The following is an 18,693-nucleotide window of genomic DNA, read 5'->3' on the forward strand; positions in this document are numbered from 1 at the left end:
CTCGCGCACTTTGCTGCAAGTGCAAGTAACAAAAAAAATAGATTTTTTGTTACTTTGGGGCTTTAAAAACCACCTCGAGGTAGAGGCTCGGGCGGGCGGCATTTTTGTATTTTAGGTGAAAACACTATGTGTGACTGGTTTTCTATTTGCTATCCAAAAAATCGTGGACAGTTTTATTTTTCATTAAGAGAAGACTGCTTGTACCATTTCTGTATTGATGTGTGCCTCAACTATGCCTAATAAGTTTTTTTTTGTTCAGCAACGATAACAAATATGAAGTATGGTACCAGTTTTAGTACATTTCAAAGGTTTTGCTTTATAAACTATTCCAGAATTATTTTAACTTTAGCCCGGTAGCTGAATCAACAAACAGACAGTCCGAAATTTTCGGGTTTAACCAGGCCAAGAAAGATTAGCGTCTTTAAAAACTGAACAGAGATTAGTATTTGTCATTGCGTCAGCAGGTACAAAGTAGTGTTTCTATAAAAACTTGCCATAAAAACTCCTCGAAACTACGGTCAGTACAATGGGATGTGCGTTTGAATATCAAGGGTGTCATACCACGTTTTTATGAGCCATTTTTTGGGCGTATATTTTTCCTATTGTAAGTAGTGTGTCGTAACTGGTACTTTTTTTTTCTTTTACAAAAGCTCTTTATTTTCACAAAGAAAGACTAAGGGTACGGGGACAAAAGGTACACATAAGTACCTGACTGGGTCCCTGCTCCTTTATGCGCCCTCGCAAGATAGCTCTGCCAAAGAGCCTCCAGGACATTATGAATTTCATTACGCATGACTAAACAAATCTTTTGGTTCGGTACATTGTGGGCAACAAGAATGTTGGTCTTCTTAAGAAGAGGAACAAGGATACTCCGAAATGCGGCAGTTTTCATCATTTGCAACAACCTTTTTAAAGCGAAAGCTTTCTTAGTGGGTCCAATGGCTTCCTGTCAAAAAGGTAATGCATTTCCTTTAAGAGCGGCTGCGCGCCCGAGAAGCTCTGATAAGATCTTTGGACATGCGGCCCGTGCGTGAAGCCGGGCTTCCGTTGTATCAAAACGGCTACTTGAAAATTGCGAAAAATCAATAGTTCTTGATAACACAATACAGCCGTCGATCATGAGGAAGGAGTACAATGGTATATTTTTATCCCATGCACCATGTATCCGTGTACATTGAGATCGTTCGTAGATGCTTACTGGGCGGAACTCCGCCGCATGGGTTCGTTTTCCGTTTGCGATTTGGGCCTTGAAAGGTTTAAGGATCAATTTGGCGTACTTTCCGCGAAGGTTTTGACGCTTTTTAAGGCAGTTGTGATGTCAGAAAGCCTCCGCGATTCTCTCAACATTCTTTATGAAGGGATGCATAATTATTTATGTATGTGGAATCCTTGCCTTGAGTTCTTGATGTGCTATCCCAAACGGAAAAGGGATGTAGAGGCGTCAATGTACTAGTGCATAAGAAATTTGCATAGTACATAATAAGTTTCATTATTTACAGGTAATTCCTGTTGAACGTGGAATTTTCGTTCAGATTCTGTGGACGTGCTCACACCAATTTAAATTTTCTTGGCGTATGAATCGCGGAAATTTATGCGATGTCACACATTCTGTATCTTCACAACGAAATCTCATAACGGTATCCTACTCAATGAACTTACGTTTTTCTGGTTCAAATATTTTAATTCGGTTTTAGCATTTAGCTTTGATTTCTTGTAAGCCATGAATTCAAATTTCCAGCCTTGCTGTTGTCTTTAAAACACATGCCTGCTCCTTCCAGAAAAAAAAAATTGTTTGTCCGTCATCCGCACGTAATCATCCCAAGAACCGAGCGTAAACTTACTACGACGTTATGCGAAGAAAATAAAAGCGGGCGTCAAATGGAACCTTGCGGAACACCATAATGCCAATTTTTTCCCCATTCCTTTTTGCATTCTCTGGAGTGACAAATAGTAGTTAAGTACTCGTTTAAGTACTAAGAGGAAAGGTAAAGGCATTCATTTTCTGGCTTGCATATCTGCAAAACATGTCTTGCAGGACTAAGTACTCAGTATTGATGGACTTTAACTGTTTGTGTGTGGTAAACGAGGTGCTGCAGCTGGTTAGCCTGGGAATAGCCTTCGCGACGCCCAGGTTTACGCCGCCACTCCTCTCCCCGAGCATATAAGAATGTTTTAGGTCGGGCAGAGCACAAATTTTTGCGTATCGCAGCAATTCGGCGTGCAAAGTAAGAAACTGACTTTCGTGCGCATGCGTATTTATGTCGAGACGACTACCCTCAGGGAAGCAGCGACGAGATTCTGGGAACGTATGAAGGCTTAAAAAAGTGCGCCATAAACTGTGAAGGTTGTAGCCTTCCTTATATCTCCATGTGAACAATTTAAATACACAGTTCTTCAGATGTACAATTTCGGCATTTGCATATGCCGTTTCAGCAGTATATTGCGTAGCATTCTTTGCCGACTACCCCCCCCCCCCCTTAGCCAGGACCGTGTAACGCTCTGCATTTTCACAGAAATTCAGATATCGCGAAAGTTCCACCAATAATCGTTATAATAGCGTAAATAGAGATAATTGTACGAAAGAAATTTTGAAAAAATAAAAAAATAAAAATATAAAATAATTACGAAAACTGGCTAACCATGTAACGCCCTGCTCTTGCACAATAATGCAGATTTCTGGAAAGTTCGAAATGTAATCGTTATAATTGCGTAAATGGAAATAATTAGTCGAACGGAATTTTGAAAAACTAAAGAAATAAGAAAAATATAAAATAATTACGAAAACTGGCGAACCGTGTAACGCTTTGCATTTCTACAATAATGCAGATTTCGGGAAAGTTCCAAATGTAATCGTTATAATAACGTAAATTTATGCAGATAATTGGTCGGAAGAAATTTTGAAAAAGTACAGAATAAGAAAGATATTTTAAAAGTACGGGAAATGACAAAACGTATATTGCATTGTCTTTCCACAATAATGCAAATTTAGCAAAAGTTCCACCTGTAATCGTTATAATAGCCTACGTAAATTGGCCGAACTAAATTTTAGTCGACTAAATATTAAGAAAAATTTTAAATTAATCCGTAAAATGGCGAACCGTGCATATCCGCAATAATGTAGATTCAAGGAAGTTCCACCTGTTGTCGTTATAATAGCGTAAATTGAGATAATTGGTGGAACAAAATTTTGAAAAAATGATAAATAACGAAATTCTGAAAAAATACGGCAACTGGCAAACCGTATAACGACCTGAATTTCAACAATAATGAAAATTTCTCGAATGTTCCACTTCGAATCGTTACAACAGCGTAAATGGAGGTAATGGATGGGACATGATTTAGGAAAACCGAAAGCTTTGACTGTGAAAACTCACACTCAAGACAAGCGGCATAAGAATGTTACGTATTAGTATATAATTATCTGAATTTCTGTAGGAGTCTTTCTACGCCAAGAAACCGCCACAATTAGCTGGAGCTTTGTGAGACTTTTCAGTCATTTCCGCTGAGGTCACATGATTTCCACCATCACTTGCTCCCCTATCAACAGGGGCTGTAGGTGTTCCCGTTTTTTGATGTTTTCGCAATGCAGAGTTAGCAGCCGCCAGCAACGTTTCCTGCTACAACCAAAGGTATTTTTTTACTTGGGAGCGTTGCTTTGCTCGCTGTGCAGAAACCCCGCCGTTATCAGAAAGGCAGGCCTGTGGCGGAAAAGCTGTGGCTGAAAACGACGAACATTTTTTTTTTGCCCACTGTCTGCAACGTGTACCTCAGAAACACAACCCACAGGAAACATTTATGAGGACACATAAGCACTTTTAAGGTCTACAGTGAAACTGATAGTATAGGCTGACGTTTATGTTTCAGAGCCCTAAAAACAAATATTTCTCGGTCACTAGAGTCTCCTTGCGGGATTTCAAGGCGAAAGCCGGCGATTATCAAGTACTTCAACTTCTTCATCGTGCTTGCGTCTCTTTAATCGCTTTCGGTTATACAGGGTGTCCCAGCTATCATGCACCAAGATTTAAAAAAAGAGTAAAGAAGTAACTCGAAGAAAACCTAGCGCATAATGTTTGCAGTACTGTGAAGAAGCGGAGAGTAAATTTTTCGTTAATGAGACTTAATTAACTAATTGTAATTAATTATCTAACTCGAGAAATACTGTCCTAATCACTAAAGTGTCAATGAGGCACTTGTAGGTAACCACGAGGGGCATCTAACTGCGGTATTTTCAGCGATGAACTAATTGCGTACTCATTTATTCTGACTGATAAAGGAAACCCGCGAAATATGAAAAATATCACGTGACGGCGCCTCCGCGCGCACCGTAAAGCAACGCCCTCAAACAGGCTGCCTCTGAGTTAGCAAGAATGAAATAGACAAAAGAAACAAAGAAGAAATCGCAATCGAGTTTGTTCCTTATCTGCACACGCGTCCCGCGAATCTTGCTGCTGCTGCTCCTTCCATGCATGCTATTATCAAGGTGATGCGCTGTCTCTTCGGGCGGGTAACACGCGAAGCAGTTGCTTTCAATCACCTTTGTTTGGGGACGCTGCTTTACAATGCGCGCGTAAGCGTCGTCACGTGGTATTTTTCATATTTCGCGGGTTTCCTTTATCAGTCAGAATAAATGAGTACGCAATTAGTTCGTCGCTGAAAATAGCGCAGTTAGATGCCCCTCGTGGTTACCTACAAGTGCCCCATTGACACTTTAGTGATTAGGACAGTATTTCTCGAGTTAGATAATTAATTACAATTAATTAATTAAGTCTCATTAACGAAAAAATTACTCTCCGCTTCTTCACAGTACTGCAAACATTATGCACTAGGTTTTCTTCGAGTTACGCCATTTCTCTTTTTTTAAATCTTGGTGCATGATAGCTGGGACACCCTGTATATTTCGACGGGGGTTACGGCCAGGAAGACTGGCCGAAATTCACGCGGCAACTTCTACACAGCGGGAGCTCCTTTCCGCGCGCACCTGTTCTGCGCACATGCCGTCGCGTTCACCTGTCACGGAGCATGCATCAGGATAATCGGTCCATTCTGGCAGGGCGCCGGGTTCCTCCTTTTGTGAGCATGCACTTAGCTGCTGCGTCGGTGACACGGGTTCGAATCCCACACGAACCCAAATTTGTTTTCATTTGTTTGTTTTCTCTTTACAGCGGCAGCCATTTTAGTATCATTCGTGTTGTCCCGATTGCGACAACTATACGGTCACTTTTTGCGTTTCATGAGTCAAACGACACTGGTGTCGGTGTTCAATTCCTGAACGGACATTCTCGAGTTGTGGGTGCTGCCATGCGACCCTAGATCTCTTGTGGCTACTGCGCCACCGGGTGAGGCCGCTGCGGGAGTGTTAACTTTGGCGCTGCACCTAATGAAATATCGTGTTCGCTCATAATAGAGAGTTTTAGCATTCCGTACATTCCGTGTCTTCAGTTTTTACCGTGAATTGACCGAGACCCGACTGCGTCTGCGCGCGGGCACGGCGAGACGGACACACCCCACCGTAACGAATGCGCGGCCATGGCGAGGGCCGGCCCGCGGAACTAATCCACCCTACCGCGACGAATTCGCAAGTGCCCAGACGGGTCCCGGTCAACACGGTAACCACGTGCAACACGGAACATATGGAGTGCTAAAACTCTCGATTCCTGCTCATTTTCTCTTTGTATCTTTTTCCGCTTCTCCGTCTTGCTATGTTCCAGAGCCTTCGCCAGTCGTGCTTAGCCTATACGGGGCTTTACGTTACCTATCCGTAACGCTGAGACTTACGACGCCAACTTCGACAGGTAACGTCAAACTCATTGTACATAAAGGTGCTGGTGCCGGTTGCCGACGCTAGAGCCCAACATCAGGCCCAACGCGTGGGCGGCCCGTTCCGTCGTTTAGGGGAAAAGTACTTTACTACTCGCTTATAATGATCACTTCTGTAATTACTCAGTAGATTTAGTCCTCAGTAGAGTTATACTTTACGCAAGCCTCAGTAACACACGCCTTAAAGTCGAAGGCCACAGCGTCTCCCCCGGGTATATCTTCGGGCAGCTAGAGCCATCGAGCCACCCTGGAATTGGTGCATGATTCATGCTTGCACCACCGTCTGTACGCTCTGGTTTGATTCCCATCCAGGCGCAAATTTACCCGACTTTTTTTTCGACCTGATTGCTTAATTTTTTTTCTTCTTTGAGTCTTCGGCCACATTGTGGGCCATCTGTGAGCAGGGCATGTCGGATTTTCGACCGAGTCATCTAGTGTTTTCCCATCAAAAGGCGAGAGCGCTTATAGGTTACGCCACGTGTAAAAGCGGATGGTGTGGAGCCGGCAGGTGCAGCTTTTCCGCTGCGCCAGCTCATTGCCGAAGAATTACGACACTATCGAAACGCTATAAGTGTCGAGGTGCCGACGAACAACGTTTATCCACCGCGCCGTAGCACTAAACTCAGCGACAAACTCGGCGACAAGTAATGCCCTCGTATTTACACGTCCACATGATTTCCTAGGTGCCGCCATATTTTGCAAGGGCGTTAATTAGGAGGTAAATTTTAAAGCACGAAAATGGAAATAAAACCGAGTTCGCCGTACTCTCCTCATACAATCTGCCAATTTCATACGCCAGTCGCACGAAATCATGGTCCCAAAGTGCCACAAATGATATGCTCGTACCCCTAAGCGCGTGTTCCAGCTTTATGCGCGGGTATTTTATAATTGCATTGAACATAGCTGACGTTGTTGTCCACATTTTCAATAAATTCAAGAGCGCTCATGCGGTGTGGCATTTCTCTAGAATCTTTATGCATCGGCTGAAACGTGCGCTCTGCGCGAATGGGGCAATCTAAAATAGAACACCACTCAGTGGTTTTGCCCGAAAAGAAAGTACAGGGAATAGTGGCTGACCAATGCGAAAAAAAAATCGGGTGTGATTGATTAGTGAGCACGTTGCAGCCTCCCTGTTCCATGTATACCTAAGTATGCGGTAGCGGGGGTGAAAGGCTGTACATTCTTTTTTCTTCAAATATCAAAAAATTTTATTTTTGTCAAAGGAACGGAGAGGAAGACTGGGTCAAAGGTTGCAAAAAACATGACAGAGCTCCCAGCCTCCTCCGGTACAGTTCTGTGGCAGCAAAAGTACAGTTATCAAAGACCTAACTGCCCTATAACTATACTACAGAATTGAAAGACTTTCTATAGATGCATCAAAAAAGATGCGCACGTGACTGATCTCACCCATCCCTCAGTCACGCAAAAAACGAAGCACAGAAACAAGCCTAGGCGCAATAACTAGCTCTTTGGCAGAGCTAGGTAGGGAAAGCGGTAACATAACAGGTTTTAATTTCACACAGATAACCGTGCCCCTTTTAGCAAATTTCTTTTTGGCCAATTTTCCTGAACACCTGCATGCTCTGACTAAAGTAACTATTTTTACAACAGTTGCCTGGCCGGTTTAGTTTTATACAAACAGGCGCGCATGCTTTTATGAAGCGCTTTGGCACTCCACACAAAAATCAGAAACATTCTGTAGAGTTTACTTCACACAAAAAGTGTGTTTAGTTTTGACAATGTTTCTTGAAAGATAAATTTTTTACTCGATAAGCTTTTCTAATGGTCTTCTTCAGGAATGATTCTAGGAGAGATTGAACAAGTACGTTCATTTTCAATTTTGTTTGGTGTTTTTCTCATGAGTTACGTGCTCACCACTGATTATCTAAAAAAAAATAATTTTCCCCCAATGTCGTACTTCGTTGAAAAATTGCAGACGCGTTTCGAATGACGCCCTGCTTCTAGTGGCTGCAGTTTTATTCAACTTTGTGTTCACGCAAGAAAAGGCGTCACAGTAGTGTTTCACTTGTTTCAAACAGAAATATAGCAACCGTAGTACGCATACGGCAAAACTTGCATTTTGCAATGAATAAAACATAATCAGTATTTCACTGGTCGAGTTTGATTGGGTAATGCTCTACACCCCTCCCATGCGAACTTGCAGCTCTGCCCTATGTATACAGCCGTTCCTCCAGCTTTACATTGTAAAATGGAATTTTTCGCGCTCTCTTCGAACACTGCGCAAGCAGCGTCAATGGCTACGTGTCACTCCTTTTTTGTTTTGGGAATTAACACTTAGGGAAAACAGTTTGCGTATCCTGCTCTTTCCATTTGCTAAAAGGATACCTACAAAGGGGCACTTTTCGCTGGGCCTTGTTCACAAGTGTCGCTGAGCTCACCCTCAAACACCGCCAATAAATAAAAATCCTGGCTTTGTCATTGACAAAGCTCGGTTGTTATCGCAAATTTAAAATCAAACATGTTTTTGGACAAGCAGCCATAAAAGCAGATGAAAAAACATAGTGCAGGGCACGAAGTTGCGTCTACAAATAGACGAGCTTAGCCTCTTCGAAGTTTAGTACGAACAAAATATTGCAAGATTGTTTTTCTCAGTATTATTGTTAGAAGAATTGCCGGAAACTTGTGCTGTTGCGCGCCCTTGCCTTTCTTGGGTGGAGAGTCGTTGAAGTGGCGCCGGTTGAGCTCGAACCACGGCCACTTCTGGTCGGGCATCTCTGCCGGATAGATGCCCTCTTCTCAACAATGCTCTCCATCGCTAGAAGGGGCAAATAGCCTGGAGGTGGTGCGTCCATGAGGACGGCGAGCGAGGCGTGCTACCGCTATGACTGGCGAGCCATAGCTCGGTGCGGCACATTATCCTTGCGGCAATAAATGTTCTTCCGATGGCTTAAAAGGTCAACTGCTGATATCCACTGAGTCCTTGCACCTCCCGGTTACCCTGATACCACTCATTACTTCTTGACAAACGAAGTTCGTTTATTAAAAATGTAGAAACACGGAACCGATGCAAAAAAATTTGCAGTAAATCAGCTCGGCTATGCCAGGATTTACGTAGCGTGAGCTGTTTCAGCTGGTTATTCTTAGGTTTCCTGGTTGTTTAGGATTAGCTGATTATCAGGCTTACTGCTGCTAAAACGATTTCCAATCCAATCTAATTTAGTCCTCCCGCATGAGCAGCAAAGCTCTCCAGGAGCCACGCGAAACGGCTATCAAGCGGCTCCGGTGCAGTGACAGACTTGGCTACTGCGCACAGGAGCCGACAGCTGGGCACGCGCCGGCGCAAGTGAGTCTGCAGCGGCTATGACGTTACTCCTCTGGAATGCGAAGGCTGGCGAATGTGGACATCCAATTCTATACACACCCGTACTACAATTCGAATCGATTTCCAATACAATCCAATTCAATCCAATCCAATCCAAGCCAAGCCAAGCCAAATCTAATTTAATCTCATGCTCTTCGCGCTTGCGCAGTACGGCCCTTCATGGCCCATGCGAAACTGCTCAACCTCGGCCAGTGTAGCTTCCGCTACAAAATGCGTCTACATCGCTCGGCCGCTTACGGCCTTTTCCTCACTGGAGGAAAAACCAGACGTACATCGGCCGGTCTCCTTCCAAACACCAGTGGACGGAAGTGCATGGGTTCTCGGCGCCCAGGCGCTTGCCGTTATTCTGCTGAACACCGCTTACTGAATGAAAGACAGATAACCTGGGACTTTATAAAGGCTGACCTCGTTCTGATCATCCTCATCATCATCACCAGCCTATCTGCGCCCACTCCAGGGCAAAGGCCTCTCCCATTAATCTCCAATTATCCCGGTTCTGTGCTAACTGCGTCCAATTTATCCCCGCAAACTTCTTGATCTCATTTTCCTATCTTACTTTCTGCCGGCCCCTGCCACGCTTGCCTTCTCTAGGGATCCGCACTGTTACCCTTAATGCCCAACGGTTATATTGCCTTCGCATTACATACCCTGTCCACGTCCATTTCTTCTTAATTTCTACTAATATGTCCTTAGCACGCGTTTGTTCCCTGACCCCCTCCGCTCTCGTCTTGTCCCGTAATGTTACACCTATCATCTTCCGTTCCATTGCTCTCTGAGTCGTCCTCAATTTAAGTTGAACGCTCTTAGTGAGCCTCCAAGTTTCTGCCCCGTAGGTGAGTACCGGTAAGATGCAGCTGTCATACACTTTCTTCTTCAGGGACAACGGTACGCTGCCATTCATCATCTGAGAATGCCTGCCGAATGCACTCCACCCCATTCTTATACTTCTAATTACCTCGGCCGCATGGTTGGGATCCAGGGTAAGAACTTGGTCTAAGTAGATATATTCGCTTACCACTTCCACTGCCTCGCCACCTATCGCAAACCGCTGGGCTGTCCCGAGGTCATTCATCATTACTTTAGTTTTCAGGCCCACGGTTCCACTCTGTTTGTCCAGTGCGGTAAGCATGCTTTGCTATTCGTCCCCCGAGTTACTTAGCAAGGCAACATCATCAGCAAATCTGAGGCTACTGAGATATTTGCCATTAAAATTTGCTCCCACTCGTTCCCAATCCAATGTTCTGAATACCTCTTGTAAACATGCTGTGAATAATATTGGAGAGATTGTGTCTCCTCGTCTGACGCCCTTCCTTATAGGCATTTTACTGCTCTCCTTATGAGGGATGATGGTGGCTGTGGACCCATTGTATATCTTCTCTAGTATGCTTGCATAATGCTCGTCTACACCGTGTTTCCTTAATCCCCGAATGACTGCTGAGGTTTCGACCGAGTCAAACGCTTTCTCATAACCTATGAAGGCTATATAGAGGGGTTCGGTATACCCTGCGCACTTCTCTATCACCTGGTTGATCCTGTGAATATGGTTCATGGTTGAATAGCCTCTACGAAACCCAGCTTTGTCTTTAGGTTGACTGAAATCTAAGGTGGTAGAAATCCTGTTAGCGATTACCTTTGCAAGTACCTTGTAGACGACTGGCAGTGAGCTTATCGGCCTGTAATTTTTCAACTCCTTCATGTCACCTTTCTTTTGGATTAGGATGATGTTCGCGTTCTCCCAAGATTCCGGAACACTCGCAGTTATTTCGGATTGCGTGTAAAGGCTTGCAAGTTTTACTAGTACAATTTTCCCGCCATCCTTTAAGAGGACTGCTCTTATCTGATCTTCACCAGGTGCTTTGCTCCCTTTCATTTCTCCTTCTGAACATCGGTTGCCAACTATTCTGCGGCCGTTCGCTTGCCGTAATTGTGCTGAAAACCGCTCACGGAAGAAAAAACGCACGCTCTGGGGCCATACGTCGGCCTATCTCCTTTATAGCGCCAGTTTCCCGGAGCACACGAATATTCTGCCGCCGGACACTTGCCATTCACCGTAGGAAAAGCGTATGCATGGCGGCCGCACTTCAGCCGATCTCTTTCCGAAGGCCAACTGCCACAATACGAATACGCCGTGGCAGGTCGCTTGCCGTGCTTCGGCTCAACACCGCTTCTCGAAGGAAAAAAACGGATGGCCTGGGGCTGTACGTCGGCCGTTCTCTTTCTGAGAATCGGTCGCCGAAGGTAAACTGAACATCTGGCCGCCGGGCACCTGCCGTTTTGTGTCTGAACACGGGCGGCCGGAAAAATACCGAAGTGCTGGTGGCCGAATGTTGGCTGCTCAACGTATGGTGGCTGCCAGAACCTGGATGCTGGCCGGACATGCCAGTGAGCGGCCTTAGACAAGCGGGTCTACGGACACACTTTCTGTGCTACCTTGGTTTGGGTTAAACGATTCCATTCAAACCCGAGAGTCTCTGGTTAACGCTCACAGCGGAATTGTACTAGACTAGGTTTTCATACATTTTTACGTCCTTAAACTCCCAAGGCATCACGTGCCTTCAAAACGCGTGCTTTCAAACTCGGCGGCAGATAAAGAGAACGAGCAGCGCCGCGACGCTCAGGAGGTGGATCGAAGACATTCCAAAGCGTACGGCGGGAGCCGACCACCAAGCAAATTGTGCCAAGAGGAAAAATGACGAAGCCCTTCGAGAACACCGGGCATAAGCAAATCATGTCAATCGTCGTATTTAATGCTTTACTTTAAGACCCTTGAGGGCTGCTTAGGAGCCCTCGGACTGTGCCCGCACCGGGGATTAGTTGTGATGATGACACTGCTCCTGTGGTCACAGTGGGTAATTTGATGTAAATTTTGCATGTGAGTGGACTGAGAAGAGGGATGAGTGAGTGAGTGAGTGAACTTTATTACGATGAGCGTTAGCCGCTGATGGTTCGGCGCCGGCCCGATAGGGGGCGTCCTCTATTGTTCGGAAATTCCTTGTTCGCGCTGGCTGCCCAGGCCCTCTCCACCAGCCTACGCTGGGTCGGTGCTGGGCAGCTGGTCCGCCCACTGCTCATACGTTGGGTGAAGAGTGGGGTTAACGTGTGGGATTTTCGGTCTCTACCATACCGGTTGGTACAGGGTGTCAGGTTGGGGACAAAAATTGCAGGATGCCTAGCAGAGGGTGGGAAAAAAGAGTACATGACATAGAGGAGAATGCCGTGGTGGTAGGAGTTCGTCTGAAGCCGGCGAAAGGTGGTCGCCTCGTCGCTGTATAGATGGAAGTGTTCTGGCGGGAACTGTCGTCATTCGTGGCGTACGGGGCTGAAAGTTCTGCACTTGATGAACAGGAACAATAGGCTTTGGAGAGCAACTATATTGCGTGTCTTCGCCCTCTTCCAGAACTGTAGCTTTTCTGCTTCCTTCCACTCTTGTGTCCACCATAGTTTGTGATTTTGTCTCACCACTCCCGTGCTGCATCGTCAATGCTACGCGTGCAGCATTAACGATGCGGGATGTAAACACTTCCTTCAGTTATTCAATGCTAAGAGTGTACGAGAAAACCTTTCTTTGAAGGTGCTTCAGAAGTAAAAATTCCCCACTCGGGAGAGAAGTTTCCACCGGCGTTGTTTTGTTGGGATAATTGTCGGTGCAGATGTTATGCTTATGATTAAAGGTAGGCGATCACTTCCGCGCGTATTGTCACTGATATCCCTCTTGAAATCGCCGCCTCGTTTCTCTCGAAGGACTCACGTCCAGGGGTCCAGATGATGTGCATGCCTGGGAGCTGGCGCATACTGTGCAGAATTTTGAGGGCCGCCAGAGGTATGGCCTTCCCCAAAATGTGAGCAGACGCAACGCATCCCTCAAGCCATCCGACACCCATCCGCACCCATACCTAGAAATATGCACCCGGCACGCCGAGAAGCCCTAATACGAGCCCTTTAAAGGAGCCATGAAGAGAAAATACAACTTCGTTTAATTTGAAAGAACTAGGATTCAGTATCTCACTCAGCTCCATTACAGCCACAATAGATGTTTTTTTAACGAAAAAAGCAAGGAGTATTTAAAAACTTTCAAATTTTGCGCCACAGTGACGTGTTATGAGCAAGAATGACGTCATACGGGCCAACAATAAAACATAATTTTCAGTGCGTTAACTGCCCGTGAGCATTCAAGTGATGCGGTCAAATGGAACTAGAGCCCCATTACAGACGTCCAGTCATGTCTCGTCGCGACAGGTCAGTTAGGCGGCCGCCAATCGCACAAACAAGGTTCCGTGACGTCATAGAAGAGTTGCGGGAAATTGGCTAGGGGGTTGCGACTGCTTCACACGTTTTCTTTAATATCTCCGTTATTTGTTCGAAGATTGCGATGATATTGGTATCATTGTTATCGGGACTAAGCAGTCTTTCTAATAAACCCAACTTGTATTTTGTCTTCATGGCTCCTTTAAAAAACGCTTCCCTAACTCCTCCTACACTTGGCACACTGATTCTTCCCCGTACGCTTAACAACCTGGCCATGTGGGGAGCGCCACCGACGCCAACGGTGCCCAACCAACGGCCGCCACAGCTCCCGCGACATACTACTCTTCTTGTGTTTATTTTGTGGATTGCAAACTTATTTTTATATATTTAAGCCATCGTGCTTGTTTACCGTGGCGTCAACGTTTACACTCACATTACTCGTTGTTTCCTTGTTTCTCAAATGTGCCCACAGAACCAGTGGCTATGCGGGGAAAGCTGGAAAATGTACGCCGTCCACAGCGCCTACTGGTGTGGCTCAATGGCGGGAAACCTCCTCTCAGGAATACTGTCCGACAAGTAAGATGTGGCACAAGCCACAGCACTGAAATAATAAATTTTATAGGAGAACACGCGTGTCTGACCACCCGCGTGTAGTTGTGTGGGCGCGCTAGAAGTAAACATACCTAAGTACGTCTTGTGCGATGCGCATTAAGAAATCCACAAGCCGTTGGGTTCTATACGCCTCGAGATTTGCGATCGCTGCGCCGCCTGCCGCCGCTTCTCCGCGGCGTTTCCGGGATTAGCGCTGCGTGGCTGATAGGTGGTCATGCAGTGTTTTGGTTCTCTTTCGCTTCTCTTTGCCTTTCTGCGTACTAAACAACTTGTTACGGTGACGTCTATAAGCTAACTACATGTTTAGGGCACTTAAAAAAACAGCTGCGTCTTGGTAGAGCGCTCTAACGCCAACAAGAGCTACCCGGGGAGGCTGGTCTGCGCGCTTCTTGGCCGCTCTAGCGGGCGTCGGCGATGGCAGCAGCATATCACCGCTGTCACCTTCGAACACGTCAGCACAAGTGAATTCTATTTATTATCGCCTCGTTTAGATCTGATATTAGCACTGTAAGAGGTTGGTTCGTTTTGCAGCGCAGACAACAAATGCGGCTTTGCTTCGAATATGTACGTCGTAGAAAAATCTGTTTCGGGGATGGGATAACCCAATAGCTGACAAAAACTTGTGCCTTTTATGGGAATACAAGCCACGCGAAAATGTTCAGCACACTCAAAGGCTGTGCATTGTCAGATATGTGCCCACTCATGCCTTATAGTAAGAACCAAGGTATATGCTAATGAAACCACGGGAAAATGAATGGTCTGCAAGTCAGGAATAAATAGAATCGTCGTACGGGATGAAAAAAAAAAAAAAAACGAGTGCAGCTTCTGAAATGCTAAAGACGTTTGTTTGAGCAACCGACCACCAGACCGACTAGAAGCGAAATGCACTGATATTTCGCTAGACATGGGGGGGGGGGGGACGGTGAGGAGGAGGGCACTCAACTATCGTTGTTTACAAATGCGGAGCGAAATCAACGAATGAACGTTTTAGTAATCACACACACAAGCTCCGTGTTCACTTTTAGTTTGTTTTTCGCCTTCAACGAACGGCTGATCACTCGGCGGACGCATTTTTTGAAGAATACAGGGTAGGCAGTTCACAAGCGATACGAGGAGTCGTTGGAGGCGTTGATTGATTTATTGCAGGGTTTAACGCGCCGACGCAACGGAGACGATGAGGCACGCCGTAGTGGAGGGCTCCTGATTAATTTTGACCACCTGGAGATCCTTAATATGCGCCGAAATCTCGTACACACGGGCTCGTTAGAAGAGTGTCGTGTCTGATAAGGGTATCTGATTTCGGTTTATGCTAGATTCTGCAGTCTCCCTGTGTCATATGACGATGTTTCGAAGAAGAGTTTGGTCACGGACGCGGATTACTCTAAGCCCGTATCCGCGCTTCTCATGGAGGATAAATGTAACAGATGAATCTTTGCGAGCGCTCACCTCGGGAAGACGACCCAGCATTATATTTGTCGTCGTGTGCGGACTCCGGAGTGTAATTTTGCATTACCCATCGTACTTCTTTGGTACAATGTTTGCGAAATTTATGCCGCATTGGCTTGTTCATGCTACTGATCAATATCTGATATGTGATATTGGCAGGCGTAACTTGCGTGCTGTCAGGTATGAGTGGTCCGCTGGATTTTGTAAGTGCACAAAGTCTATTTACATCATGACCATCGGAGGAAACACTGCTTACGGAGACACTGCCACTAAATTTCAGGGCAGCGGAATTGCAATCAGCTGCATGCAAATGCTGTCTTCGGGACGCCGGCCTGTGACACACGCCCGGCGCTCATATAGATCTCACTAAGATCGCGTCATAAACGTTTATACTCTCGTGAACACACCACCCTTGCAAACAGAGTGCGTGCTCCACGTTATAAGGTATTTCGAACGCGGACAAACGGTAAACCGCTGTTTTGAGCGAGCCGCAAAAGCAAATTGGGACAGGGGGGAGCGGGCCGGGGACTCCCGCGCCTGCTTTCGAAACGGGCCGCTAGGGGGATTTCAGTAGCGCCCCTACACGCCGCGCTCGAGGCGTATAGGTACCATGCCAACTAAACCACGTAAAACAAGTAAATAGAAAATAAATATATAGGCACACAGTGCTCGTACCTTCATAATAATTGGAGAAAACGTGAATGGTCTCACTCTCGAGTTGATAAAGTTTTAGAGAACTTGTCCTTCTTTGATGGTAAAAAGGAAAAGGTGTATTTTTTTTTAAATATAGGAAAATTAGGTTCCACTAAATGCAAGACCTGCCAAAGCCGAGTACAAAGAGACGAATGCCAAAATGATCAGCTAAAAAAGTAACAAACCAAAGTGAAGGACAGGGGTGGATTCAGGGGCGTCTTTCGACACCGCCAGTGTTCCACGATCCGTTTTGTCATGTGGCAGGTGTTTCCACTGGGCGGGGAATACAGGGGCGACCGTCGCGTTATGGATAACAATGTATGCGAAAGCACAAAACTTGAGGAGGAAGCTCGGACGTCATCGCAGAAAAAGTCTTTCAAAAAGCAAGAGAAACAAAACGCGGGTAATGCGCGGAATAACGAGTTGATGCAACAATTCAACGTCATATACCTTCCCCCGACCTCATTCCAAAGGGGTAGCTAGCTTTTAGGTAGCGTCTATAGCAGGGTCTTTCGGTAGGTTGTGGAATTCAAACAGCAGCTCTAAAGTTCTTTGGGAGAAAGCAAAGTCGTATATATTTGGTTGGCCACTACTGAATAGTTCAGTATAGTTCTCAGGCAGTCCGACGGCGGTAGAAATTTATGGTCCCAATAATTGTAGAGCTAGCTGTTCTCGGATAGTATTGGCAAGTCAGAAATGACAATTCGAGGCAAACTATATTGTTCTAACCAACACGGGATTTGTCGTGCGTTCTTGTCTATCAGCATGTCAAATACAAACGTTACTTGGTTCTAATGCCTGAAAGCCAAAAATGCCCGCATGGCAAATTCGCCCATTTGCCATCTCCGCTTTCTCTTTCTCTCATCTTACGCGTCAGCGGAAACGTTGTTTGAATTATCTCTCAACACGTAGCATGACCAATGGTATTTTTGTGTACCTTTTTTGTTTTTCAGAATTGGCCGGAAGAAAACGACGCTGATACTCATCGCCATTGGTTCGTCGTGCAACCTGCTGTGCATATTTTTTTCAGACTTCCTCAGCTACGCAATACTCAAGTTCTTCACGGGAGTAGCATCCTACCCGGTGATCACCACCGTTTTCGTCCTCGGTAGGTCACACTGATTCCTTTCGGCGAGATGGAAGTGAATTCCCACTCTCGTTCATGCATAAAAAAGGGCCCATCTCCCCGCGAGGGGGACTCGAGTAAATGCGTCGCATAGGGGGTGGGTGTATTGCGTTAACGTTTAGTGTTTGGGGAGTTGGTGGTAGTGAATGCGTTGTATCAGCAGCTTCTTGACGTAGTTTGAATGAGTCAAGGATATAAGGCGCGTTCGTAGCCTTTCATTCTGTGTCGGTTTTGTGGCGCAGTGGGAAGAGCACCATGTACCTCGCGTTCCGCCCACAGGTAGTGAATGCGTTGTATCAGCAGCTTCTTGACGTAGTTTTAATGCGTCAAGGATATAAGGCGCGTTCGTAGCCTTTCAATCTGTGTCGGCTTTGTGGCGCAGTGGGTAGAGCACCATGTACCTTGCGTTCCGCCCACAGGGTCGTGGGATAGAAACCAGGCGCCGGTAAGTATTATTTTTTTATATAGTGTAGGGGGAGGGGTGCGGACCTGTTGTTGAGAGCGAGGATGGTAGCGTGATGCGGGAGAGGAGGAGTGGGGGAGAGGGCGCACCTGGAACGGCTGTTGCGGACGCCGAGGCGCGCCAACGCCGACAACGCCGGGTGTCATCGTGAGTTAAAGAAATGCTCTGCATTTAAAAACATTCATGGAAGCTTGCACTCACGCGCAAGGCTTACTGGCGCAGCTGTTGTAGGTGATCATTGACGGACACAAAGTTGAGTTTTAGTATCATTGTGGTGTCGTCGGAAACGGAAAAAATGGTCCCGGAAAAAATGGTCCCGGAAAAAATGGTCCCGGAGAAAATGGTCCCGGAAAAAATGGTCCCGGAAAAAATGGTCCCAGTGACCATCTAGGAAAAAATGGTCCCATGGCCCAGCCAACGTGTTTCCCTTCAAGTTAGTCCGATCTGAACTTTGTTGCGGTTTGATTTTGTCCCTTTGCGTTTTAGCTAAAGGTTTGAGAAAGATGGAATGCTTTAATGTTCCCATAAGGGGCCAAAATTAACGCCTTTGGAAGCTAAAATCTAACAAAGAAAATTGGGTATACAGACGGACGGACGGACGCTTTAATGGATGGATGGATGGATGGATGGATGGATGGATGGATGGATGGATGGATGGATGGATGGATGGATGGATGGATGCATGGATGGATGGATGCATGGATGGATGGATGGATGGATGGATGGATGGATGGATGGGCTGAGCATGGATTAAACATTTTAATGCAAGTAATTGGATTAAAACCGCACAAGCAACTGCGAGGCCTGGAACCGTCGGTTTAGTAGCTTAGTCGAACACAGCCATCTGAGTGCCTGGAAGGTCATAGAACTCTACGCTGCGAGGTTTCGTCAGTATCGGTGAAAATTGCACAAGAAGCCGTGGGAGCTCCATCAAAGAAGTGCACAGCG

General features: G+C 46.0%; 1 protein-coding gene across 2 annotated transcripts in view; it reads left to right on the forward strand.

Annotated features, from left to right (window-relative positions):
- Positions 1-18,693, forward strand: part of LOC144169528 (solute carrier family 22 member 7-like) — a 45,708-nt gene that overhangs the window by 9,151 nt on the left and 17,864 nt on the right. For both annotated transcript variants that reach the window (XM_077698737.1, XM_077698739.1), the window contains exons 3-4: positions 13,878-13,981; positions 17,110-17,264. In XM_077698737.1, the coding sequence (XP_077554863.1) occupies positions 13,878-13,981; positions 17,110-17,264 (259 nt within the window). The remainder of the gene's footprint in view (positions 1-13,877; positions 13,982-17,109; positions 17,265-18,693) is intronic.

The sequence above is a fragment of the Haemaphysalis longicornis genome, unplaced genomic scaffold, assembly GCF_048455015.1.
Source record: "Haemaphysalis longicornis isolate Haplotype H1 unplaced genomic scaffold, Haemaphysalis longicornis Haplotype H1 scaffold_2, whole genome shotgun sequence".
Classification (NCBI taxonomy): Eukaryota; Metazoa; Arthropoda; class Arachnida; order Ixodida; family Ixodidae; genus Haemaphysalis; species Haemaphysalis longicornis.